The sequence below is a fragment of the Myotis daubentonii genome, chromosome 1 (assembly GCF_963259705.1).
Source record: "Myotis daubentonii chromosome 1, mMyoDau2.1, whole genome shotgun sequence".
NCBI lineage: Eukaryota > Metazoa > Chordata > Mammalia > Chiroptera > Vespertilionidae > Myotis > Myotis daubentonii.
The window spans coordinates 50,335,316-50,362,052 of record NC_081840.1 but is presented as its reverse complement, the minus strand read 5'-3'; the positions used below and the strand labels follow the sequence as shown (position 1 = coordinate 50,362,052).

The 26,737-nt window shown below is 48.0% G+C and overlaps 1 protein-coding gene and 1 pseudogene across 1 annotated transcript; one reads left to right on the top strand and one right to left on the bottom strand.

Moving 5' to 3' along the window:
• The window catches only part of LOC132227826 (large ribosomal subunit protein eL19-like), a 208,524-nt pseudogene extending 184,021 nt beyond the window's left edge, over positions 1-24,503 (bottom strand).
• An 849-nt stretch (positions 24,504-25,352) lies between these two features.
• On the top strand, positions 25,353-26,340 carry FOXB1 (forkhead box B1). Its single transcript, XM_059670049.1, has one exon. The coding sequence runs from the start codon at positions 25,363-25,365 to the stop codon at positions 26,338-26,340; it is 978 nt and encodes a 325-aa protein (XP_059526032.1). The 5' UTR covers positions 25,353-25,362.
• The last annotated feature ends 397 nt before the right edge of the window (positions 26,341-26,737 follow it).

The following is a 26,737-nucleotide window of genomic DNA, read 5'->3' as shown; positions in this document are numbered from 1 at the left end:
TATAATATATAATATATATATATATATATATATATATATATATATATATAATAAAAATCTAATATACTAAGTGTCCAACCGTTTGTTCAACCATTTGACCGGTCACTATGATGTGCACTGACCACCAGAAGGCAGATGCTGTGACCGGTAGGCTAGCTTGCTTCTGGAGTCCAGCCAATTGGGACTGGATGAGATGGGCCAGACATGCCCTGGAGCCCTCCTGTGGTCCTTCCCCAGCCCCAGTCGTGCACTGGTGGGGTCCCTCAACCTGGCCTGTGCCCTCTCACAATCCAGGACCCCTCAGGGGATGTCAGAGAGCTGGTTTCGGCCCGATCCCTGCAGGCCAGGCCAAGGAACACCACTGTGTATGAATCCATGCACCAGGCCTCTAGTCTATATATGTAAAAGCCTAAGCAACCAAATGACCAGTCGACCAGTTGTTATGACACACACTGACCCCCAGGGGACAGACACTCAATGCAGGAGTTTCCCCCTGGTGGTCAGTGTGCTCCCACAGTGGGAGCACTGCTCAGCTGACTGACAGGTGCCAGACACCAGACTCATGGCTGGTGACCGCAGCTGCAGCGGTGTGAACCTCTCCCACCTCCATGGCAGCACTACCAAGCAGCAGAGGTGGCAGGTGCAGCAGGGCCAGGATGAGCAGGAGTGGTGCGGTGCCTGGCCCGGCTCAGGCTTGGGCTCCTCCCCAGCCACCTGCCACTTCACACACTACTACATCTCTCTAGGGATGTTGGACTGCCGGTTTCAGCCTGATCCCCGCAGGCAGGCCAGGCCTGCAGGGATCGGGGCAAAACCAGCAGTCTAACATCCCCCGAGGGGTCCCAAATTGCGAGAGGGCACAGGCTTGGCAGAGGGACCCCACTGGTGCACAAATTCATGCACCAGGCCTCTAGTATATAGTATATATCATGGAATACTACTCAGCCATAAGCAAAGATGAAATACACCATATATGACAATATAGATGGATCTTGAGAATATCATGCTAAGTGAAATAAGTCAGTCAGAAACAATCAAGAACCATATGATTTTACTCATATCTATACAATCCTATATAATAAAAGGGTAATATGCAAATTGACCGAACAGCAGAATAACCGGTCGCTATGATGTGCACTGACCACCAAGTGGTAGATGCTCAACACAGGAGCTGCCCCCTGATGGCCAGGGCATTCCCACAGGGGGAGTGCCACTCAGCCAGAAGCTGGGCTGTTGGCTGGCGAGTGCAGCAGTGGTGGCAGAAGCTTCTCCCACCTCCCCAGCAGCGCTAAGGATGTCCAACTGAAAGCTGCCTAAGCTTTCAGTTGGACACCCCCTGAGAGCTCCTGACTGCTAAAGGGTGCAGGCCGGGCTGAGGGAACCCCCTCCCCAAGTGCACGAATGTCGTGCACCAGGCCTCTAGTAAAAGCATAATATGCTAATTAAACCAGATGGCTGAACAGCAGAACAAACATCTGGATGACCTTCCGGATGAAGCTGGGACTGCGAGGGCCAAGCCTCTTCCACAAAATTTGTGCATTGGGCCTCTAGTTGGGATATAAAGCTGAAAGCAACACATGAACGAATAAGAAAAACAAACAACACTCATAGATACAGGAAAAGGGGATGGGGTTAGGAAATGGGGTCAAATATCTATATATATAAAAGCCTAATATGCAAAGTGTCCCCTTGGGAATTCAACCAACTAGGAATTCGATTACTTGCTATGACATGTGCTGACCACCAGTGGGCAGTGCGGAATGAAGGAAGGCTCCAGCCAGCAGCTGGCAGCCACTAGGAACCCTACCCATGTACCAATTTTGTGCACTGGGCCTCTAGTATGGTATAAAAAGAGATTTGACTTTGGGTGGCAAACACAATACAATTATAGATGATGTATCATAGAATTGTAGACTTGAATCCTACATAATGTCATTAACCAATGTCACACCACTAAATAAAATGATTAAAAATTTTAAAAAGACAAGCGTAAGCCTAGAATTATGGTAATGCATAGGCTACCCTAATCATATCACTAATAGTTTGGGCACAGGCCTTGTTCACCAAGATCACAATGCTCTCTCCACCCCAAATTCAGTGGATCATCCCCCAGTTCTCGGCATGAAATCACCTGGGAGATTGGTGGATGAGCTCTAAAGCTCTGCTGGACTGGATTTATCTCTCTAGGGCTGGGCAAGCAGAGTGTCAAATGTAGGCCAGCTGCTTGACCTTGAGTTATCAGGTGCTTCAGGAAGGGTCTCTTAGGACAGTGATGGCGAACCTTTTGAGCTTGGCGTGTCAGCATTTTGAAAAACCCTAACTTAACTCTGGTGCCGTGTCACACATAGAAATTTTTTGATTTTTGCAACCACAGTAAAACAAAGACTTATATTTTTGATATTTATTTTATATAAATGCCATTTAACAAAGAAAAATCAACCAAAAAAATGAGTTCGCGTGTCATAGGTTTGCCGTCACTGTCTTAGGACATAAGGATGCTGGTGAATCATCCTGGGGTAGGAGTTAACTAGGCAGAATAACTGGCAGAGAGGGACCCGGAAGTGGGAGATAGAAAGCACAAAACTGGCATGATCCCTAAAGCATCTTCCTCTGGTAGTGGAGCACACCAAGGCCTGTTGTTCTCAGATTCATTCCTCCCCTTTCCTGCTCTGTTGCTGAAGGGGAGGGGAGCTAGTGCAGACAACTCTCCTTATACTCCCATGTCAGTGGCATTCTGCAGGGTTTTCCAATGAGAAGTTGGAGGGCAGAGGAAGGGAGAAGCCAGAGTACTTTTCCCTTCCTTCTCTGCCTCTGGCACCTCCCTGACCATGGCCGCATCACCTCCGTGGTGTCAGTGTCCGTCAGACAGGTCCTCTGTGGTTTCAGGTTCTATCAGGTGCTCCCAGGCTCTGAGCGCTGTCAACACCCCTTCCTCCTTTTGTCCCTCCAGTCTAGGGGTGTGGCTCCTGCTGCTGCTAACTTTTGCATTGCCTTCCCATCCTCTTTTTTTTTTTTAAGTATATATTTTTATTGATTTCAGAAAAGAAAGGAGAGGGAGAGAAAGATAGAAACATCAATGATGAGAGAGAATCACTGATTGGCTGCTCACTGCATGCCCCCTACTGGGGATCAAGCGTACAACCCGGACATATGTCCTTGACCAGAATTGAACCTGGGACCCTTCAGTTCCTAAGCCAATGCTCTCTCCACTGAGCCAAACCAGCTAGCGCTCCCATCCTCTTTTTATTTTTTCAGCTCTTCTGGCACCTATGCAACTGATTTCCTGTATTAAATTCCCCCTGATTTATATAGAGTGGCTCCTTTTCCCCCACTGGACCTTAAATGATATTTGTCAGGGTAGAAAGTGGGGTACAGGAGTGTGACACCTGGAGCTCACATAGTTATGCAGATGTAGCAAGGGCGTGGCAACAAAAGCTGACATCCACCTGCCCAACAGATATTTGTTGAGTACCCACTATGCATTGGAAACAGTGCTAGGTATAGGAATTTAGAGTGAACAAAAATGTATACCATTTCTAACCTCCAACAAATAATAAAATAACTGTTAAATTATTATATAATAATGAATTGCTCTAATTGTGCCTTTTAAAAAATTCAATAATTCTTGTAACTCAAATACACACAACAAGACAGCACAAGATCTTCCATTAAAATAAGAGTTGAGCCAAGGTTCAGCTAATAATATATTGGAGAGAGAAGTTATAACTCTCTGGGTAAATAATTTCTAATGTGAATATCATTAAGCTGCTTTTCCAAACCCCCAAATAATAGGCAATTCAGCTACCTTCTTCTCCTTAGAGTGATGCGTGGAGAGCAATATATTTTTTTAAAGATTCTTTTCCAGTTTAAAGTCATATATCAGAGGCAAGAAAAATTAATAGGTCTTAGATTAGAGTTTGCCTAGATAATGGAATTATCTTGTTAGCCAATCAGGTGCATATGGAAAGAAAGAGAAAGCAGTTTTAAGACCTGAATGACTCAAGACATGAAATACATTCATTATGGGAGCTGTTTGAAGGAAACAGTGAAACATAAATATAGCTAAAAAACTAAACTGTTGAGCCAACTGAAGAAACTCAGAATCAAATTCCACTCACATAATTTGCATGGCTCCCTTAAAATCAACAGGCACTACATGTACTTCTAAGGGCATTACATTTACATGTTTTTCCCACTGCTGATTTGGAGTAATTTTTTCCTATAACAATAAAAAAATAGAAGTTTATAGATTAGTCGCTGTTTTTAATCTAAGTTTGTTCCAATCTATTTAATTAAATCCACAGTGGTCCCATTAAGGTTTAATTGCTGCTTTAAAAGGGAAATTGAGGCACTCATAAAGTGAATTGTTTCCTACTTGTCTTATAAATCAGTGGCTGATTATGAAATCAAAATTTAGTTTTACACAATGCCATGCTTTCTGAAAATGCAGGAATGATCAAATTGCCTCCGTGCAATATAACATCTTGGGCTTAATCAGCTCAAGCATTAAGAGGAGTATCACTAAATACACAAACACACACACACACACACACACACACACACACACACACACACACACACTAAAATTCTTAAGGGAAAAAAATAAAATCTTTGGTGTGGCATAGGTTTTTTTAAAAAAATGCAACTTCTTTAAACAGAAATAGGTAACATCAGTAGCTGGTTAGCTGTTGAATAATTATCTTAAATATATTCACCTCTGTGAAGACTGTAAACAAAGAGATACTAAGTAATTTTTTCACAAGTCCCCTGCTGTGATACCAGCTGATCAGGTTTAATAGCAACCAGCATTTCTACTAATTTTGCAAGAAAGATGGGTTGGGGATCATTTCATCTTCTAGAGTGAGTGTAAATAATCTGTTCAGCAGTGAGCTTACACCATGTAGCATAACCACCAGCAATCAACTTGGAAATGCAATTTTAGAACTGTATATTTGCAAATTAAAGGATTACTATTAACTTTAGTCAATGCAGAAAATAAACTCGATTAGCAGAATGCATTAATATCAAATCAGCTTTGCAGATAACGTTGTCTTACTCTCTCAAGAAAACCCCAAAGGAAACCACTTTTCATTCTAATTGTATTATTTTAATATTCATTTTGTAAATAATGCAATGTTTTTGCATGAAGGTAAAAATGCAGGTTGCTTTGTAAATAAATCCCCAAGGGACTGGGAAATTAAAACCTCTAGTTTAGTGTTTAATTGATAACAAAGAACACCAGAGGAACCACAGGCATCATGACATCATGATTTTCCTTTTATTGTTAAAAATAGGATTGTGTGAAGGGGGAAGATTCCGCAGTTATTCCTCTGAGTAGTAGACAAACCCCGAAATGCATTTTCACACAGCACAAACACATTGTAAACAAAAATAAATGAAGTAAAAAATGAATGAGAATCTATAAATATTTAAAAGTTCAGACCTTTGAACAGATATTTAATTATTTTGATTATTTAGAAGCAAAAGTGGGGGGTCAGAAAGGCAAGAGTATTTTAAAAACTCAAAATATGGTGGCAGCCAGCAAAATTCAAACAGTTTTTTTCACATGTAAGAATAAAGACCCGATACTGTATATAAGGAATATAACCAACCCATTCCTGTCCATGTTTTTCAATTTCATAATCATGGTCATTATCACTTCTGATGATATGATGCTTAATTATCAGGAAATAAAATATGACATAACAGAGGAATTACCAAGTTATGAGATCTCCAAAAGTACCTGTCTTTAAAGGTAAAGATAATCTGACCACAATATGATGGATAGCTTAAGAAGCCTTATGTCTATTAAGGGATAGTAAAATATATAAGAAAAAGTTTTTCTCTCTGGCAAATGAGAACGAAAGTAATTACTTTGCTAAGTACTTAATACATAAGAGGAAGGAAATATTTGATTTAATATATTTCTCATCCCTCAAACTCCTGCCTCTTAAGTTAGTCTTCAAAAGCCCTGCTAAACACAGGAACACAACCTATTACAAAGGATTAGACTAATTCAAGAAAAGAAAATTTCAAATGTTCACAACCTTTTCACAGAGCTTTCAAAAGAGTAGAATTTTATTCCTAAGAGGTGCTGAATGCTCTTTATTGAAATGGGAAGTGTATATTCTTATACCAGCTATATATAGATATTGTTTATCCTTATTTGGTACTAAATTTTGGTATTGATAATGGACTCATCCACACTTTATATGAAGTCACTGATGGTTTATCATTTTTTAAAAAATTTAATTTCTCAGATACAGGGAATGCCATATAAATTATCATTTGTGCAATTTTTTTTAAGAAAAATACATTTTTATTGATTTCAGAGAGGAAGGAAGAGGTAGAGAGAAAGAGAAATATCAATGATGAGAGAGAATTATTGATCAGTTGCCTCCTGCACGCCCCACACTGGGGATCAAGCCTGAAACCTGGGCATGTGCCCTGACTGGGAATTGAACCGTGACCTCCTAGTTCATAGGTCGACACTCAACCACTGAACCACTCAGGCTGGGCCATTTGTGCAATTCTTAAAGCCCAATTGGTAACTAGGAAGAAAAATAATAACTTAATAAGAGTTTAAATGAATGGAAAAGGCCCTAGCCAGATGGCTCAAGTAGCTCAGTTGGTTGGAGCATCATCCCTTACACCAAAAGGTTGTGGTTTTGATTCATTATCAGGGCACATACCTAAGTTTTGGGTTCCATCCCCGGTTGGGGAGTATACAGGAGACAGCTGATCTATGTTTTTGTCTCACATTAATCTCTCTCTCTCTCTCTCTCTCTCTCTCTCTCTCTCTCTCTCTCTTCCTCTCTCCCTCCCTCCCTCTCTTTCTCCCCCTCTCCTCTCTCTAAAATCAATAAAAACATATCCTCAGGTAAGGATTTTTTTTTTTAAATGAGCAGAAAGGTAGTGCATTTTCTAGTAAAGATAATCTCAAGCATCCTAATACCATGTATTTCCTTATAATATCTGTGTGCGTATAAAGTCTGATATTTAAAAAGTGAGAACCTATAAAATATCAAGCAGTTCAAGAATGTTGAAAATGAGAGATTTGCAGTTTGTTTTAGAGAGATGTGACATTTTAAAATGAAAAAATACAAAACCTTTACATTAACTTCCTATAAAAGGGGATATTCTGCTTAGTAAATAATATTTTTCACAACAAATTTTATTCATAGTCAGACTTCTGCTTTGCCCATGAACAATTACCTTCCCACTCCAAAAAATCTAGATATCGGATGCAAAATACATTTACAAACCATTTCAGGCAGAGGAGGACTGTGGTCTCTGAGCAATGAAAATCACATGAGGGACATCCCATGGTCATCCCAGCTTACTGCCTAGAAGTAGTTTCTAGTCCACAGGACAAGGAGAAATAATCTAACCAAAGTCCAGTAGTAATCACTGGCTAAGGTGACACACACTGGAGTTTGGGAAGGAGTAGATGTCTAGACTTTGCAGACTAGATCATAGAGATCTGCTGAGTTCTTGGGAGTCTAGCTGAGTATAGATCTATCCATGCGGCCAGGGGGACAGGGACGGGGAGAAACCACTGAAAAGCAGTAAGCAGAACAATTACTGGGGCTCACACAAAACTAGGAGTAAAATGGAGAGACCTTGTAAAGCATAGAGCATCACACAGAGTTCTCTAAAGGGTCATACCTGAGGAGTAGGACTGAACTAGCCCTGGAGTAAAGGCTGCTCTAAACCTGCCACAGTAAAGCTTAAAATCAAGACTCAGAAGGATCAGATTGATTCAGATAACAATATTGTCCAACACTCTTTCAAATGCCTTCAGCACTCAAAAACTTAAAATTCACAATGACTGGAATTTATCAAAAATTATCTGGCATGCAAGAAAATATGAACCATAATCAGAAGAAAACTCCTTCAATAAGAATACATCCAGGAAGGACAGCGATGATTAATTAGCACAGATGAGCCAAAGAAAAGACCCAAATGAAACTTCTAGACGTGAAAAACATAATATCAGAAATGAAAATGTACTGGATAGAAATAACAATAGATTTTACACTGTAGAAGCAACAATTAAGAATTGAAGACATAGGAAAATCATATGAATTTACTTGCCCAAGATTACTCTGTTGGTAAGTAGCAGAGCAGGGAGTTTAAATCAGATCAATGAAACTAAAAAGCTGGTTCTTAAAAAATAATCAAGAAAATTGATAAACCTCTAACCAGACTAAGGGGGCGGGGGACAAGAGAACACTAAAATACTAATAAGGAAATGTTGTGATCAACTTGAGCAACAAATTAATTAATTTGGATGGAATTACTTCATTTAAAAAAATTCTTTATTGTTTAAAGTATTACATATAGTATTATATATGTCTCCTTTTCCCCCCATTGACCTCTCCCTGACCACCTCCACCCCCCAGCACATGCCCTCACCCCCCCCCCCCAGTGTCTGTGTCCATTGGTTATGCTTATATGCATGCATACAAGTCCTTTGGTTGATCTCTTACCCCTCCCCCTCCACTGCCTTCCCTCTGAAGTTTCACGGTCTGTTCAATGCTTCTCTGTCTCTGGATCTGTTTTTGTTCATCAGTTTATGTTGTTCATTAGATTCCACAAATGAGTGAGATCATGTGATATTTATCTTTTTCTGACTGGCTTATTTCACTTAGCATAATGCTCTCCATGTCCATCCATGCTATTGCGAATGGTAAGAGTTCTTTCTCTTTTACAGCCCCATAGTATTCCATTGTGTAGATGTACTACAGTTTTCTAATCCACTCATCTGCTGATGGGCACTTAGGCTGTTTCCAAATCTTAGCTATTGTAAATTGTGCTCCTATGAACATAGGGGTGCATATGTCCTTTCTGATTGGTGTTTCTGATTTCTTGGGATATATTCCTAGAAAGAGGGTTACTGGGTCAAATGGGAGTTCCATTTTTAATTTTTTGAGGAAACTAGGAGGGAATTACTTTAGACAGGAAGATATAGATAACCTAAATAGCATGATATCTATTTTAAAATTTGAAGTTTACTAGTAAGTAACAACTTTCCCACTAAGAAAACTCCAGGCCCAAATGGCTTCACTGGTGAATTCTACTAAAAATGAATGCTTTTCTCCATCAACAGCCAGCTTCCTAGCACACCACTGAATAGGGGCACAGTAGCACGAGCTCTAGTAGGAATAACCTGCTAAAGACGTAGCTCAGTTACAAATTGCGTGAGCTTAGGCAAATCACATCATCTCTCTGGGTTGCAGCATTTCCAACCATGAATAGAAACACTTCAATTTCAACTATAAAATGAAGTCAAATATCAAATTTTGGAAGCGGAGAGCCTTGAGCTCCCAACCTACTGTCTGTGGAACCTTGGAGCTTCCCAAACTCTCTCCCAATCTTTGTTTCCTCATCTCTAAAACAAGGGTGATAGCAGAGCCTAACCCAAACGCTTTGTTTATTGGAGTCATAGCTATAGATATTTATGATAGTATTGGAAACTAAAACTGAGAAAAAATTAAATATTTATTAAAATAATAAATCCATTGCATGTCAACATGAATAACTCACTTACATAAAAACTATATTCTCTAGAACAACATTTATTAGAAGAGTACCAGTGTTTTGTTTACATTTTTGCAAATCTGTTTAATGTCTAGCTTAATAGAAGACAACTGGATTCTCATTGCTGCTTCTGTATTCAATATGTGTTTTTGTTGTTGTTAACCCTCATCCGAGGATATTTTTCCATTGATTTTTAGAGAGAGTGGAAGAGAAAGGAAATGACAGAGAGAAACATCGATGTGAGAGGAACCTCCTGCATGAGCCAGGGAGGAGCCTGCAACTAAGGTACCTGTCCTTGACCTGAATTGAACCCAGGACCCTTTGGTCTTCAGGCCGATGCTCTATCCATGGAGCCAAACCAGCTAGGGCAAGGATTCAATGTGTTTAAAAAAATCACATGTCATGATGCTTCTGCAAATTCCATTGTACACCAGTGAAAGAATAAGAGTGAAAAAGGTAAATAATGCCTTAGTATTATTATGAAGGTCATTTGAACCTCATGGAACCCATGTAAGGGTCTCAGATAACTCCAGAGCCCAAGAATGACACTTTCAGAACTGCTGGCCTAACAGAGCACTCAATGGCTGGTAGCCATTTTTATTCACAGATCCCATCCCCAATGGGTTATTTTTGAGGGTTAAATGAGAGAATAGAGTTTTGCTTTTTTTAAGACAAAAATCATGAAGAGCTTCCAATAAGAAAGAATCCCACTCAGAGATTTTGGTGACTATTCTTGAGTATGTTTTTTCTTTCCCCAATTGATATTCAACTCCTGAAATAAATGTACCAGAGCCCTGCTTTGCTATTTAATGGCCCAGGCCAGAATTAGTCCTCAAAAATGCTATGGAGGAAGAAAAGGAAGGAGGGAGAAAGAGAATGAAAGGAAGGAGGGAGAGAGGGAGGGAGGGAAAGGAGGAAGGAAAGGAGAGAGGAAGAAAGGAGGGATGAGGAAGGAGGGGGAGGAAGGGAAGGAGGGAGGGGAGGCTGGCTGCTTGACTTCTGAGATTTTTAAGGGCTTAGGGATGTGATGATGGAGATATTACTTTAGCTCCTCATCCTAAAACTGGCAGACTCTAGAAGCCTTGATAAGTATCCCCAAAAGTGTACAATCACCAAACCAATATATAGTGCCCACCAGGAAAGGAAATTCCTTGGGACCCAAAGCCCAAGAGCTACCCAATTCACCCTTCATGAGTTCTGCATCAATTTGAGTTGCTCCTCCTGATGAGGAGAAACAGAAGGGATAGGCATAATTTTCATCATCAAATTGGCTCTGGGTCTCTTGAATATGATCCTTTCAGAACTTAGCTCAAACAAGTTCAAGGGAAAAGAAAGTGTATTGGTTCAAATAAAGTCTGTGGCTCACTAGAAAAGATGCTTCCATTTCTCTCTTCATCTCCTCCTCCTCCTCCTCCTCCTCCTCCTCCTCCTCCTCCTCCTCCTTTTCTCTTCCCCCCCCTTTCCCTCTTCCTCTCCCTCCCTCTCTCTCTCCTTCTATTCCATAAATTCTGCTTTTGCTTTTGTCTCAGAAGCTCCTAGAGACAGTTCTTAATTGCAAGAAGTCTCAAGAGAGAGCTCTTTCCTAACAGCTCAAACCAAGTTCTAGTTTGCATCGTATTTGCCTGGCATGTGTTTCTCCATCCATGCCTACAATTGGACAACAGTACTAATTTGATTGAATGTTAATGACCCAAAATTATTTCTGACTGCCTTAAACTCATTGTTTTGATCTTCATTGGGCATTATATTACAATGCAAAGACTGTCCATTTATTATCAACTACTGTAAGTCCATCCATCCATCCAAGATATCTACCCAAGGGAATTGATCGGTATGTCTGCAGCACTACTCTGCACAGACATGGAGTTTATTAGGAAGGTGTTGGCCTGGTCACCTCTGGTCTAGCAGGATAGAGGCCAAAAATAAAATAAAACAAAAAACCCCAAAACGTTGTGTATATAAGTCACACTGTACTTTGAAAGAAGGCCATTTTTCCTGTTTCATTAAAATATATTGTGTTGGACAATCATAAGATGTTTGCAAGAGTCTGGCCTCTGCAATTTATCAGAACCACAGGAAACAGAAATGCTCTCTTGCAAACTAAAGAATCACAGTGGCATTTAATGGCATCAGTTTGGGTTTATTACATGCGGCTCATTTTGAAAATTATTTCCCATTAAGTGAGTTTCATATTTTAAAGGTAGAATGAAAAGAGAGGGAGGGATAACATTTTAATAAGAGAAATTTAAAACTCAGTTAATTAGGAGAAAATGTTTCTAATCCAACTCTGTAAATTGCCCCCCCCCCCACCTCCCACCCCCGATTTCTGTTACAGCAGATTAGCCAGTAAGCAATAAAGCATATCTGCTTCCCATTCACACTGCTGCCAGCTGCTGCTTCAAGAGTCTGGCAAAACTAGACCTTGTACAATAAGTCCACTTCTTGTATTCCTAGAGACATACAGCCTTTTTGAACTTGGATGGTGATTTTATAAAGTGCTGTTTCATTTACTCTCAATTAATCATGCTCAACTGTAAACAAAGTGTCTGTTTTAGTTCTGCTGACAATTACCCACTTGTCAACATCTCCCTCAAGTACCTTCAGCATCTGGCTCCTGCAGGAAACCTCTACATCAAAATGAATGTTTGTCTCAGTAACTTAGGAATTCAGCGGTTTCTTCAGTCCATCAGCAGTCAGGATTATGTTCTAACAAATGTCACCAGGCACCCTGATGAAGATGTAGATAATCAGACCATAGAGGGTTCCTCAGGATTTCCTTTCCTTCTCTGTGTTTGCTTTTGCAAAACAGAAGAAAATGATTACAACTTGGGAATCCTGGGGGTGGGGACACAGGTCTGTGACTTCAGATACTTTACAAACCGCCAGGCACATGATGACAGCTCCAGGAGTTGCTGAGAAACCTGTCGCTCCATTAGTAACATTCCACTAGATTGTGATTTTCAGCCCTTTTCATCTCACAGCACACATACACTAATTACTCAAATTCTAAATACTAGTAATTCTAAACTAATTGCTATCATACCTTTGCTGATCTGACAAAAATAGGTGTAATTTTGATTCATTCACACCAGATGGCTATTGTTGTGTTGGCTTTTGTCATTTTTTATTTGACAATCTAAGGAAAAAGAGGTCAGTGGCCCTGACTAAATGATCAGGTATTGCATGCTTTAAAAATTGTTGCAGCACACCAGTGTGCTGTGACACACCAGTTGAAAATCTCTACACTAGATCAATAGAACCAAACGGCATTGCAATCGGCGGTCATTTATGTAAGGAATGCATATGAGTTTTTGAGATTTCACTAGGGTTTGGAAGCGGCATGACTTTGTCCACTGCCCAAATAACCCTTTTACTTTGGGACGCTTTTCTCTTGCGCTTAAAATGCGTAGAGAACATAGGGGAAAGTCACTGCCAAGATCATTAACATTTTGCCAACAACAGACTGTTTGAAAGGCAAAACAAATGCTACGTTTGGTGGTTTGCTGAGGGAGGATTAATAGTGTGGTCTCTGGAGCTCCCCTTGGAGAAGGGAGTTCCTCCACCCCTCCCAAACGCATGCTATATCTATTCTGTTTTTTCATCCATAAGAGAGCAGAGAAACCATATAGGGGGGGCGGTGCTGGGGGCTCTGATAAACCATCCTCTACGAGAATGTGTGGGTTATTCACTAGATTTTACATCCCTGAGGTTGATTTATACCCACTTCAAAACCAAAAAGACTCAAATCACTTGGCCTCCCTCCCTGGAAGTTGAATTCCTGGGTGAGTAGTGGCAAGCTCAGAGGATGTAGACCACCAAGAGATGCCTGACATCCAAAACCGCCGGGCTGAGTCCAGGCCAATGGAAAGTGGTCCAGAGCTGACATCAATCTCCTTATCCAGGGAGACTGAGGACCGGAACAGCAGGACCTGCTCAGCGAGGGCCCCCAGGTGACCACAGAACCAGCTAAGGTGGACGAGGGGAGTGGGGGGTTAGCATTGGTAAAGGGGACTGTTTCGCTCCTTTCTGACAAAAGCTGATCAATCTAACTGCACATAATTGATTTTAATGAGAAGGGGAGTTTCCTTCGCATTAACGATTGCCCGGGGTCATCAGCCTACTCCAGCGCGGACTCTCAGGCAGGTCTCCCTCTCTCCTCGCCTGCCAGTGGGTCGAGCGCGACGCCGCTTGGCTTTGGGGCTCTAAAAAAGAGCAGAGAGGTCGGAGAACCCGGATCCTGGCCGGACCAACGCCCCATTTCACCTGGTAATTTATGCACAATTAATTGAGATATCTTTTATACTTGATGTGTTGCAAAAGTAATGCCTAATTTATGTAATTAGTCAATTAACTCTAATTCCAGCATATGTTCCCAATGCCCAGAAGGTGTTCTGTTTCCCAGGTACTTATTTTGATGTCACGGAAAGCAACTAATTAATTTTGCATGCATATTAATTTGGGATCGCTTTAGCAGTTCCCTTTGTGCGAGTAATTTTAATATTTGTCTTTCTAACCTTTCGGGATAGGGTGGGGGGAGGTGCAGGTGGTCGTGAGCCGCGCGTTCACAAACCTGGATGATGCCTGAGGGGTGGCTCTGGTCCAGGACTGAGTGCCCCGCCGAGTTCTCCAGTGGCCAGTTCTCCAGCGGCCGGGGGCGTGGGTGCTGCGCTCAGCAGGCCGTTAGGGGGCGTTGCAGACGCTGACCCCCACCAAGTGCATTTTGCGCACGCCTGGGGCGGGGTGGGGGCGGGGCGGGAATGAGCCTTAGGGTCTGGAGGCGAAGCGCGTTAAGCGCGCAGAAGGTAACCCCAGGGACACTTTCCCTGTCCCTGGACAAATCGCTCCACGCCCAGTAAATCGCAGCACCCACGCTGGTGAGAAAGAGTAAGAGGTTTTTATTTTTTGGAGTCCTGAAAGTCGACTCATTGCCAGGCCAGTCCCAGGAGGCAAAAAGCGAAAGGGTTGAGCTGAGGCCGCAGCCCTCCCCCCTTTCTTCCTCCCCCGCCCCCCAGACGGCCCTGTGCTCTGGGCGGGCTTGCGGGAAACTGGAGCGCTGGCTCCGGAATCGGCGGGATGGAGGGAACGGAGAACGCGCCTTCCGTCTCCGGCGGTGAAAGCCGCCTCCACGCCATTCAGGCCCGGAGCGAGTACCAAGCGCGCGAAAGTTTACTTTCCAACTTATTGGGTGGCACGTTAAAACTTTCATCCTTTTTGGACAGATTAATGAGCAATTTAATTAATAAAATCAGAGAGTAGTGTAAGTGCTATGATAATGAAGTTAAATGAGTGCACAGTAAAATATTCACTAATCCGGCGCATTGCCAAACACCCCCTTAATTCCGCTGAACTCTAACAGGGTTCTGAGCACCGTAATGAGATTCCTCTGTCTGCTAATTAATTGACACGCTCCTGCATATTCATATGAGCTGGCACCGATACGTTCCTAATTGCACCGTGGAATAGATCTCAGAGGAGAGTCGGTCGCCACAGACTTCATTAAAATAATGTATTCCAGACCCAGGACTGGCGGATGAGACGTTTGCCTTCCAGCGCGCTAGGAGAGTGGCACCTGGTTGGTCGGAAGGGGAGATCGCCAGCGTCGGCGCCGGGCCTGAAACGCGCGGCGCGGGCCTTGCAGGGAGGGTGCTCGGCTTCTGAAAACAGCAGCTCCGCTGGGCGCAAAGCCCGCGGCGCGGGCGGCCGTTTGTCCCCGGAGCATCCGTGTCTCCGCCGCCCTCCTCGCGGCTGCCCTCCCGGAGGTGGCGGCCGTTGGGTCAGAGTCTGGGATCCCAGCGTCCTCGCCTCTCTTCCCTCCCCGCGGCCCCCCAGGCGGGTCCGAAATGCTGCCTACAGATGCGCGGGGGCTAACGTCGCCGGTGCAGAAATTCCCTCGCTAACTTGTCCCAGAGGTTGTCAGAGCTACAGCAGCCCAACTGTCCCAACCCAAGCTGCGATCTGAGCGAAGTCGCTGGCGCTTCTGTTTGGGGGAAGGCGATAGAGACCGGGAGGATGGGGGGCACCCGGACCCGGGGATGCTCTCCCGCGTCTCCCCGCTCCCACGGGAAGCGCAGCTGCCCCTCCGGCTGCGCCTCTAAGTAAGTGCCCGGGCGCCTTCTCCCTTCCCTGGCGAGGCCAGCGCGGGGGTGGGGGCCGGTGGAGCCCGGCTTCCTCGGCGGCTGGGACGGACCATCCGCCTGCGGACCCTACCCCTGGGCTCCACGGCAGCGCAGTCTTCACCTGATCCACGCACGTGAAAGAAACTCGTTTTCTGGGAAGACGAGGTTCCCTGCCCCCCACCCCTACCCTTCCTTTTTTTGGAAAAAAAAATCACCACAGGTTAGAAACTAAAAAGAGTTTATTTGAAGACATACAAATGCATATTTATTATACACATGTAGGCATTAACAATGTAAATGACACCGCCAGCAGTTGCTGGTTGTTTATTCATTAGATCTTTAGAAAATCTACATTGCCCGCAGACAGCGCGAGGATAATGTGAAACACACAAGCAGTTTACATAACCGACTCCGACGCGGCGCGGCGCCGACGCATCAACAGGTCTCGGACGGGCGTCGAGCAGACCCGGAGCGGCTACCGGTGCCCGCGGGTCCCCGGTCTGATCGGAAAGGGGTACAAGGCGTGAAATAGGGAAGATGGGGCTCACTGTGTGCTTAATCTCCTCTACCCTGTTTGTGTGTAGATTTCTTTTTCAATGAAAGAAAAGCAGGTGAAAAGAGGATGAAGGGACGGAACACAAAGGATCAGGAGTCGCCCCAAGCTCCGGGCCTGGGCGCCAGTTAGAGACCAGGAACCCGACCTGCGGGGGGTGGGGTGGGGGTGGGGGTGGGGCAGGGAGGAAGGGAAAGGTGAGAGGTTTTCGCTCCTGCGGTCTCGGGGAGACCGGGCAGCCGATCTGAGCGGGGAAGCCACCAACGCCCCGACCAAGCCGCCAGGGCCACCCCACGCAGAGGCCGTCGCTCCCAAGGAAGTCGCCGCGGGGCCAGCCCTTTTGGAATTCCTGCCGGCTCCGCGGCTCTGCATTGACCCGAAAGACAGAGAGAGGAAACACCTTGAGGGGGAAAAGGCAACGCAGAGTTAGCGTTTATCTTAAATATATAGTTTGTACAGATACACTTCCCGGTCTTACCTCATACGATAGTGAATAAAATAAATGAGGGGGAGTGAGGGGTTGCTTACTAGGGCCGCAGGTGTTGGGGCCGGGAAGGGGGACGGTGAGTGATGTCAGCCACAGTAAGTGCCGAAGTCTCTCAAAATGCACGGGCGCCAGGAACGGCCACGTGAAGAAGGATCTGTCCCCACGCAGAGCCCGGCTTATCCCAGGCCACCACTGCGGCCCCAGGGGTGCGGGTGATGGGGTGAAGGGTGGAGAGGTTTTAGTTTCCTGTCTTCTCCCCTCCCTGCCTCCCTCCCTGCCTCCCTCCCTGCCTCCCTCCCTGCCTCCCTCCCTGCCTCCCTCCCTTCTTCCTTCCTTCCTTCCTTCCTTCCTTCCTTCCTTCCTTCCTTCCTTCCTTCCTTCCTTCCTTCCTTCCTTCCTTCCTTCCCTCCCCCCTTCCCTCCTTTTCTCCCTCTCTCCCTTCATTTGGGCAGGCAGGGCCCATCAGGACATTCTGCACTGCTGGGAGGGCAGCTAAGTTTGTTCGCAAAAGGACCTACAATCTGATGTTCATACGCCAGAAATGGAAGCAAGGATCTGAGAAAGAAGAGATGAGGGTAGAGGGGAGAGAAAAGAGGGAAGAAGAGAGAAACAGAGGAACGCAGAAGGCGGTGGATCTATTTCTGGGGCGTTGGGAGGCCCTCGGGGCAACCTGGTTTCCCCCTAAAGCTTGTCAGTAGACAGTGACCCACCAGTGAGCACACTGCGCGCCCAAGGCAGGGGTGGTGCTGAGAAGGTGGGCGCGCGCGGGGGGGTTGGCACTCCGCGTGGGGTCCGCACCCGGCTTGGGGACCGGCGGCGAGGCGAAGCCCTAGTCACAGGTGAGACCCGCCTGAGCGGAGAGACCTCGCTTCCCGGGGAGGGAGCGGGCAGCGCCGCCAGCCCCGCCTCCCAGGCATTCTCAGCTGGGGGAGGCCGGTGAGGATCAGCCGCTTTCTTTCTTTCCTCCTTTTTCAAACCGGCTTTGTGGGTGGCAGCTCAGCGGGGGGCGCATAGAGACAAAAAACAAAAAGCTCAGAGAGAGAGAGAGAGAGGAGAGAGAAAGAGAGAGAGAGAGAGAGAGAGAAAGAGAGAGAGAAAGAGAGAGAATATGAATCAAATAGTTTTTAACCTTCTCAGGAACACACGAATTATTATCTCTAAAGTAGCTGCTGTGGTCTTCAGCGATTTCCCCGCTTCTGCCATTGAGAAAACACATAGTGTACACGTCCACCCGGCTAGGCTCTCCTCCTTGTTAGCCTGAACAAACAACGCAGAGGCTCAGGGTTTCAAGGCTGGGGACCTACAGGTTATTTGGTTTAGAAACAAATGAAGCTGGGAGAATGCACCAACAAATGTTATGGATGCAAACTATTCTTCATTTCAGATATCTGCAGTTCCCTCCAGAATCGATTTTATTCAAGCTTATGAGCAAAGGACATCGAGACCTACGGTGCAGGATTTACCTTAATATTCTATTGCAATCATTGTCTTATTTTTTTTCTTCTGGATAAGACATTCAAAGGAGGTTAAAACATTTTTTCCCGCTTATTGGAAGCCTTCAAACACTTTATAAAGCTAAAATTCACCTTCCTGTTTCTGCTTTCCCCAAATCCCTCCAAAACCACATTTTAAGAGTGGGCGCCTAAACAGAAGTACTGGTTCCCCCACCCCCAAGATCTGAGCAAACAAGTAATTCCTGACAAAGAAAATTAATATGAAAAGCATAGGGTGATTTTCTCCCCCTTCCCCCCACCCCCCCCAAAAAAAGACCCCTTGCTCCACCCCGCTATTAAACAAAACACAATACCTTTTTCTGGGTGGTACTGCACCGAAGTTGATTCAGTTTTGACAATGTTGTTTAGCTATCATTTGCTATTTTGAATGAATGGGAGCAGTCCCCCCTTTTACAACATTTGTTTCCTATTATGGAGAGGTGCAGCAGTTGAGGGCAGACATGTGAAAGTGGCTGTTTGATTCTCTTTTTCATCCCCCTGACCCTGCTTTTGTCCCTCCTCACCCTGGGAATGTCACGCCTCGCTACTTCACTTTGAGATGCTCAAGAAAGTGGCTTTGTTATTCCCTTTTAGACATACACGAAATTGTTCTCATTCCCCCCGCTGTAAAAGATACTTCACATCGGGACTCGGTTCACAAGTGCAATGCAATTTGGCTTAGTCCAACCTTTGTTCTGCTTGTACAAATGAGCGAACAGTGCACACATTATACAGTTGATCTACTGCTGTCTTAACCCCAGAGTTAGGGGCTGGGAGAAAAGCAAGTTAATCCCTTCAATACCAAGGTGGCTTTAGCAATATTTCCTCCAGTAATAATAATAGATTTGAATTGCTGCTTCTATTTCACAAAGTGCAGAGCAAAACTTATGGGGAGGGTTAAGCAACAACAAAAATCCTTCCACCAATCTTTGGCAAATAACTTTTCAAATGCATTTGTAGGTTTGCTAATGCTCCATTTAAAGCCATGCAATTGTCTGTGCAAAGGAGGGATAGGATTTGGAAACTAAGGCTTTAAAGCCTTGAAATCTCAGAGCAAACTGCAGCAAGCAAAGACCAAATGGTATTTAGCAAACTGATTCTAAAGAGGGGGCATTCTGGTGAGCAGGGCAAGAACTGTTTTCACAGGCAATGAAACTGCCTGCTCACTGTGGGTGGGGATGGAGGTCTATAGGGACCTGGCACTTAACACTGGCTGTTTGTTTTGTGCTTGATGTGGAGAGAAAACTGCGTCTTCCCTCCTTTCCAAATTGTAGGGGCTGCTTAGGAAATACTTCTAAAAGGTGTGGGGTGTGGCTGCTCCCTTTCTCCCAACCTCAAGGAAAATACAAATTTTTAACTTCAGGTGCCACAGCCAGAGGCTTTACCAGGCGACAGGGGCTAAGTGTGTGGGGGGGGAGCGGCGCACCTCTGAATCTGACCGACCCCCACCCCCACCCCCTCCCCCTCCAGTATGGATGCGAGTGAAGAGGAAGCAGGGGGTAAAGATTCTTGCCTTTCTTCGAACCCAGCACGATTGACTGGGGAGGGTGAACTGAGGAGTACAGGCAATATGCTCCTCAAAAGTTTCTTTTCAACTCTCCTGTTAGGAGTTACGGTCCAATCCTCATGTAACCCAGTCACCAAACATGGCTCCAAAGTCCCCAGGCAGGCAGTCTGTTCCACTAGTTGGGAAGGTAAATGTGCTCCTTCCAAGAGTCCTGGTGTGTGTTTGGGGGGTGGGGGGCTGTTGGGGGCGCGGGCGAAGAGGTGGGAGGGAGGTGGGAGGTGGGAGGTGGGAGCAGCGTCCTTTCACCCATAGTTGGCTCTTGCAGCCAGAGCGCAAAGTGCGGCCCCTCCCCTGCCTCTTCCTGGGGCAGTTTGATTTCCCGCCAGAGTCAGTGGAAGGGGCCAGGCAGTGGGGCTTCAAACTCGCGGGCCGCGGGCCGGCCGTGGTTGGAGGATCTTGGCCTATAGGTTTTCCCGGATGCGGTGCCCAACTGGCTGCGGGTCTCCGAGACCCATGAATCCGAAAGACCCTTGGGTCCCCGGCCCCCGCCCGCCCCCCCACCCCCCCACCCCCAACCCCCGCCAACGGAGCAGGTTCCCTCTGGTCCCCAGATCCAGGACGTTAGAGCCAAGCTGGGCCATGCCGGGTGCTGGTGGCCGAGGCGCACAAACAGCCTGCAGAATACTCCGAAGGGCAATTTTCAAAAACCGGTCGCTGACAGGTTGAGGGAGTTTGTTTTAGTGCCACATACCCAGGGAACAAAATCCTTTTGAAAGGAAAGCGAAGTCGTTTCACGCCACCCAAATGCAGTTTTGGCGAAGAATGACGGCGGGGACAGAGCAGCGTGGTGCCTAAGCGCGGGCTCCCAGCTAGAGGGGAGAACTCGGGCGAAGGTGGGAGGCGGCCTGGCAAGGTGGGGCGGGCTGGAGGAGACCCTAGAACCTGAAATCGATGCTGCGCCAGCCTCGAACTTCTCCCTCCCGCACCCTACTGGCACATTGCACAGTCCATTTGGTAGAGAAGATGGAAAAAGTGGAGGGGGCGGGGGGGAGTGATGTGAAGAAAAGTGAGGAACAAGGGTTCAGTAGGGAAAGGGACAGAAGGAGGAGAGGGAGCAGAGACTCAGACCGGGGTGGGGAGATACTTCAGCAGACAGCAGCGGGAAGGCAGGACTTGAGGGAGAAAGGAGGAGGAGAAGCGGGCAGAGGAAGGCTTAGCCCGAGCGCTCCAGGCAGCGCAGAGTTCGCTTTCCAAGAGGGAAAGGCGCGTATTGTTTTTGGCGCCTAGGAAACCTTCGGAAGCTACTGGGTACTTTCCCTCCGCCCCAGGCCGCGGGTGTTTGGTAAATATTAACAAACCAGGGTGAGTTACTTTCTGGAGTGTGGATGGAGGGGCCGGCCCGGCGCGGGAAGGTTTCCTCTCCTGGAGCTTCCGCCCCCAGACGCCAGCCCCGCCGTTGGAGCGCGCACACACACACACACACCTGCTTGACAACAGAAGGAATCAAAATCAATATTGTATTTGTCACCTCTCTGTCTCCTTTTTACTCCCTGGGCAGCCCGGGTGCCACTGAAGCGAATTGTGGATTTATGGAGGGAAATTAGCATAAATTATTACGAAATCTGTAGCCGTGTGTGGTCCAGCTTGTGGGAAAAGAGGCTATTGCAAACTCTCCAAGCAGAAAGGTGGTCGGCGGTGGGCACAGCGGAGGCGATGAATGGCTATTGCGCGCGAGAGATTTCCATTTGGTTTGCACATGGGTATAATTGACTTATGTGTATTTTATACAGTTTTCCCAACAGCTCCCTAAGCCTCCGGGTCGGTGCCCCCTCCCCAAAGCTTCTGTTTGTTTTGGGTTCTGTACAATAGACTTTGATGCACTTTTCAAGATTTCTTAAAGTGCTCCTTCCCCCCTCTTCTTCATAATAGCAGTCTTAAAAGGCCGTAAATAGCATGCAAGCCTTCCCCCTCCCCCCCTCCCCCTGGGCTTTGTAGATCTTCAGTAGGAACCAAGACACAAGACACACTTTGTAGCAAAGGGCCAGTTTTAAATGTGCGGCTCACAACTCCTCCAACTTGTGCTGGTAGGTTCGATTTCCTTCATTAACACTGGGCATAGGCAATGGGCTTCACCTCCCAACCCCACCCTGGCCAAAGTCTGAAGATCCCTCAGGCACGGATTCCTACTTGTAACCTTGCATGTCCCAGACTTGGTGGGGACAACTTTCCTGGGGAGATAGACAAAGATTTATTCCAACTTGGCTTTTTTTTTTTTTAACCCAAAGGTTTCCCCTCAGAATTTAGTTAATCTTCTATTTACTCCAAGCAATGATTTCGACAGCCATACAAAGGCCCTTTGCAAGGCAACAAAATGCCAATTGTTAAAACAAGAAAACATTTCTCTCCCCATCCCCCACCCTCAATGTGGTGTGTGTGTGTGTGTGTGTGTGTGTGTGTGTGTGTGTGAGAGAGAGAGAGAGAGAGAGAGAGAGAGAGAGAGAGAGAGAAAGAGAGAGAGAGGGGGGGGGGCTCACAGATGGACAGACACCCACCCACCGGTAGAGAAAATCTTCCTGGCTGTCACTGGGGAACAGAGATCTTTCACTCCTATCGTTCCGTATCCCGAATCCATATCACTCAGTATGTTTCTATATTCTATATATCAGTATTCACATATTTACTAAGAGGACTCCGATCCTGGCACCACTCCTTCCCAGGAGCGCTCCTGCCTCGCCCACAGGACTACCTTCTGTGTTGAAACTCTGAGACCAGCTGCCTTTGAAGAAGGAAAACTGTGGGCCAATGCCTTTCCATCTGGGAAACACAAGCCTCACCACTGCTCCTTGCCAGAGGTCCCTCGGGCTCTTGCGCTCCCCAGCTCCTCCCATCCTCGGACCCTCAAGCCCAACGGGCCGAACCAAGTAACCCCCCAAAGGCCCGCACCTCCTAAGGAGCTGAAGCGCACAGCTCTGCCAAGCTCGGCGCCTCCAGCCAAAGCTCAGCAGAGGTTGCCCCCTGTCCAGCGGGTTCAGCGGCAGAGGGTTGATCTGCCCCCAGAGACAGGTCAGCATCCCTCCCTCACCCCTCCCACCCACTTCCTCCTCCTGGTTATTTCTTCCGAATTAAGAAGGTGACATTATTCTTTCCTTCAAGCACTTCTGTTAATATTGAAAAACGTGCACTTGCATCTCAAGCGAGGCAGCCCAGACAGGAGAGCCATTTCAATATTAATGAAAATGTTTAATCTCCTAAATTCATCGTGTTTAAGTTACGTTTTGGTGAGTTATTGACCAACTCTGAGACTGTGGTTAATGTAGGTGTGTTTGTATGTGCTTGTGTGTGTGCGCACACAAGCTGGAAGAATATATATGTATATATATACACACACATATATAAAAATATATATAATAACCCCCATATAATAGCTCCACTGATCATGCAAATATCACTAACAGTATCAAAACTTCACACCCAGAACTCTTCTACCTCCTCCTCCTCCTCCTCCTCCTCCTCCTCCTCCTCCTCCTCCTCCAAAAAAGAAAAAGAAACATTCTCACATTTCCGGATTGAAGATGATTCAGTGCGGGCTGTAGGTATTGAGTTTTTAACAACATGATAAAATAAATCTCTTTTAAAAACCATACAGGTGGAAGCATATGCAGACACCAGTGGGAGCTCCTAGAATCTACTCTTAGACTTCCTGCAAGCCAGTGGGTCGACTCACTATTTCATAGCAATCTGACAATGATGGCGACAACAACGGCGGTGGTGGTAATAATAATAATAATAACAGCTCATTGACCCTCCCAAGATGAATCTGAAAGGTAGGGAGCCTGTCCCCCTGCACCAGACCGGGTGACCCAAGGCATACCCCACCCTCTCCTCTCTCAAAAGGAAGTTAAGCTCTCTGGTCTTTTCGAGCCTAGAAGGTACTGCTGTTTCAGCAGGGCCCAGGCAGTTTTTGCCGGCCTCTCCAAACCCTAAATAAGTTCTCTTTATGCCAAAATCAGGGGGGAGGGAGGGAAAGTTCCAGCTGTAAAATGCAAACTTCCAGGCAACACCTAACTATCAACATTTCAAACCACCGGGGAAAAGCAAGAGACTGCAGCTCATCTGGTGGCAAAGTGTGTCAAACACACGCGGGCCCTCCCAGGTCTGCACACCGTCTGTCCCAACAGCCCTGGAAGCCTTCATCCCGTGTCTAATCAAATCCCCGAGAACTTTTAGAGTGAAGACCTAGCCTCTTCGCCCAGATACACTATTTTAATCTAAAAAAAAAAATGGTGTGTGTGTGTCAATACAGTTAGGTTCAAAACGGGCTCTTATGGAGCTGCCCCACTATGTTTTTCTAAGTGTTCTTTAAACCCACCACTTAAAGCTACACACACACTGTGCAGAGCTAAGGCAGCAGCCTAGGAAGGTCAAATCAAACTCTGACCTGCCTCTTGGAGAATTGTGGCGGGGGGGGGGGGGGGCGTATTTTCATTATCATAACCCATGCAACCCGCCCCGGGTAATGCCAAGCGCAGGAGAAGAGTCAGCTTCAGGGGGAGGCCGCGCCTGAAGTTAGCTAACAATACAAACCCGATACAATGCGGAGGAAACAAAACACCCCGGCCCAGCAATTTCCATGTCAAACATCATCCGCGCGGCAGCTCGGTCTGTGATCCTGAGTGGTCGCCTGAATCCCGGCTCCACTGCCGCCGCCGCCTCATACCTTCACAGGGAGCACCTTGGCCAGCGCGTCCCGCTCCCCGCCGGTGGTCCGGGCTCTTCCCAGGCTGGAGCTGGAAGTGATTACCATTGGCCAAGGTGTCCATGTAAATAGGTGTGAAAGAAACCGGAGCTGGCCAGGCTCTCCCCCTCGAGCTCAATCCCCTCCCTCCGCAGCCCCCGCTCCCCCTCCTCCTCCTCCTCCTCCCAAGGCGATTGTCATATGATAGCTAAGAAGTGGCACATTAATGAAGCGCCGCTACAGGGGTCTTTTCTGCTCCTGTCACCGCTTAAAACTATCAGATGGTTTGAGGGAGGACATGGAGGCAGCCACCTAGCTCAGCGGAGCTGCGGAGCCCACAGCAGCGCCCTCCGGAGCCCCGAGGCTGCCGCTGCCACTGTCCTCTCCGAGACTCCGCGGCCAAGCTCTGTCGCCAGCGGAGCCAACAGCCAGAAGCCCTGCGGACCAGGCGGCGCCGGGCGCTGCCGGGCTCAGCTGCGGAGCGCAGAGCTGTGCGGAGCCGGGCCGAGACGGGACTCTGCGCCCGGGCTTCGGGCTGGGCGGGACGCAGCGAGCAGCAGCGCCATCCCGGATGCGCACGCTCAACTTGGAGCAACTTTAAGGTGAGCTGCTCTTGGTTGCATCCCTGCCCCGTCCCCGCTCCAGGTCCGGCTTATCTCCGTGCTACTCTTGCGCCGCTCGCGCCCCCCCCCACCCCCCTGTTCCCCGGCTGTGCGCCACTCTGCACGCAAAGTTGCTGGCTAAGGAGCGCGGCGCGGGCTGGTCCAGCGCCGCAGCCCCGACCCTCCGCACCCGGAGCCTGGAGGCGGCCTGGCTGACCTCGGGGTGTCCGGGCATCCATGCCCCCTCCCCTTCTCTCTCCCCCTTCCCAGGTCTGAGCAGCCGCAGGCCGGCGCGGACCCAGAGGAAGAAGGGGGCCAACAAGAAGATGCCTCGTCCCGGCCGCAACACGTACAGCGACCAGAAGCCGCCCTACTCGTACATCTCGCTGACCGCCATGGCCATCCAGAGCTCGCCCGAGAAGATGCTGCCGCTGAGCGAGATCTACAAGTTCATCATGGACCGCTTCCCCTACTACCGGGAGAACACGCAGCGCTGGCAGAACAGCCTGCGCCACAACCTCTCCTTCAACGACTGCTTCATCAAGATCCCGCGGCGGCCGGACCAGCCGGGCAAGGGCAGCTTCTGGGCGCTGCACCCCAGCTGCGGGGACATGTTCGAGAACGGCAGCTTCCTGCGGCGCCGCAAGCGCTTCAAGGTCCTGAAGTCGGACCACCTGACGCCCAGCAAGCCCGCCGACGCGGCGCAGTACCTCCAGCAGCAGGCCAAGCTGCGCCTGAGCGCGCTGGCGGCCTCGGGCACGCACCTGCCGCAGATGCCCGCCGCCGCCTACAACCTGGGCGGCGTGGCGCAGCCCTCGGGCTTCAAGCACCCCTTCGCCATCGAGAACATCATCGCCCGCGAGTACAAGATGCCCGGGGGGCTGGCCTTCTCCGCCATGCAGCCCGTCCCCGCCGCCTACCCGCTCCCCAACCAGTTGACTACCATGGGCAGCTCGCTGGGCACCGGCTGGCCGCACGTGTACGGTTCTGCCGGCATGATCGACCCGGCCACCCCCATCTCCATGGCCAGCGGCGAGTACAGCGCCTACGGCGTGCCGCTGAAACCGCTGTGCCACGCGGCGGGCCAGACGCTGCCCGCCATCCCGGTGCCCATCAAGCCCACGCCGGCCGCGGTGCCCGCGCTGCCCGCGCTGCCCGCGCCCATCCCCGCCTTGCTCTCGAACTCGCCCCCCTCCCTCAGCCCCACGTCCTCGCAGACAGCCACCAGCCAAAGCAGCCCCGCCACTCCCAGCGAGACGCTCACCAGCCCCGCCTCGGCCTTGCACTCGGTGGTGGTGCACTGACCCCGCGGCGCCGGCGCCCCCTCGGGCTCTCCATCCCGCTAGCGCACTCGCCGTCCCTGGCTCCTCGTCCTGCCCTCCCGGACCCGGGGCCGCCGCCCTACCGTGTCAATTCACTTTCAGCCAACCGTCTCTCCTCCGCTAGAACTTTGTTTTGGACCCGGAGACAAAACACAAACTTGCGGAGGGGCCTGGAGGCGCGTGGGAGTTGTTCTCGTCCTCACAAGAGGGGAAGGCAGGGGCACCTGAGCCTCGCCGTCCCGTCCCCGGGGCCCTGGAAACCCTCCCGTGTAAGAGGCAGGGGAAATCCTGCCTCCCGCCTTCACCGAGAGGAGCGCGTCTTCCCTCGGCCCACACTGGCGGGGCTCGAGCCTCCGCACAGTTTGTCCAAGACCAGAGA

Bases quoted from the DNA above. Each gene is read 5' to 3' on its own strand.
- FOXB1 (XM_059670049.1), top strand. From the start codon at position 25,363: ATGCCTCGTCCCGGCCGCAACACGTACAGCGACCAGAAGCCGCCCTAC.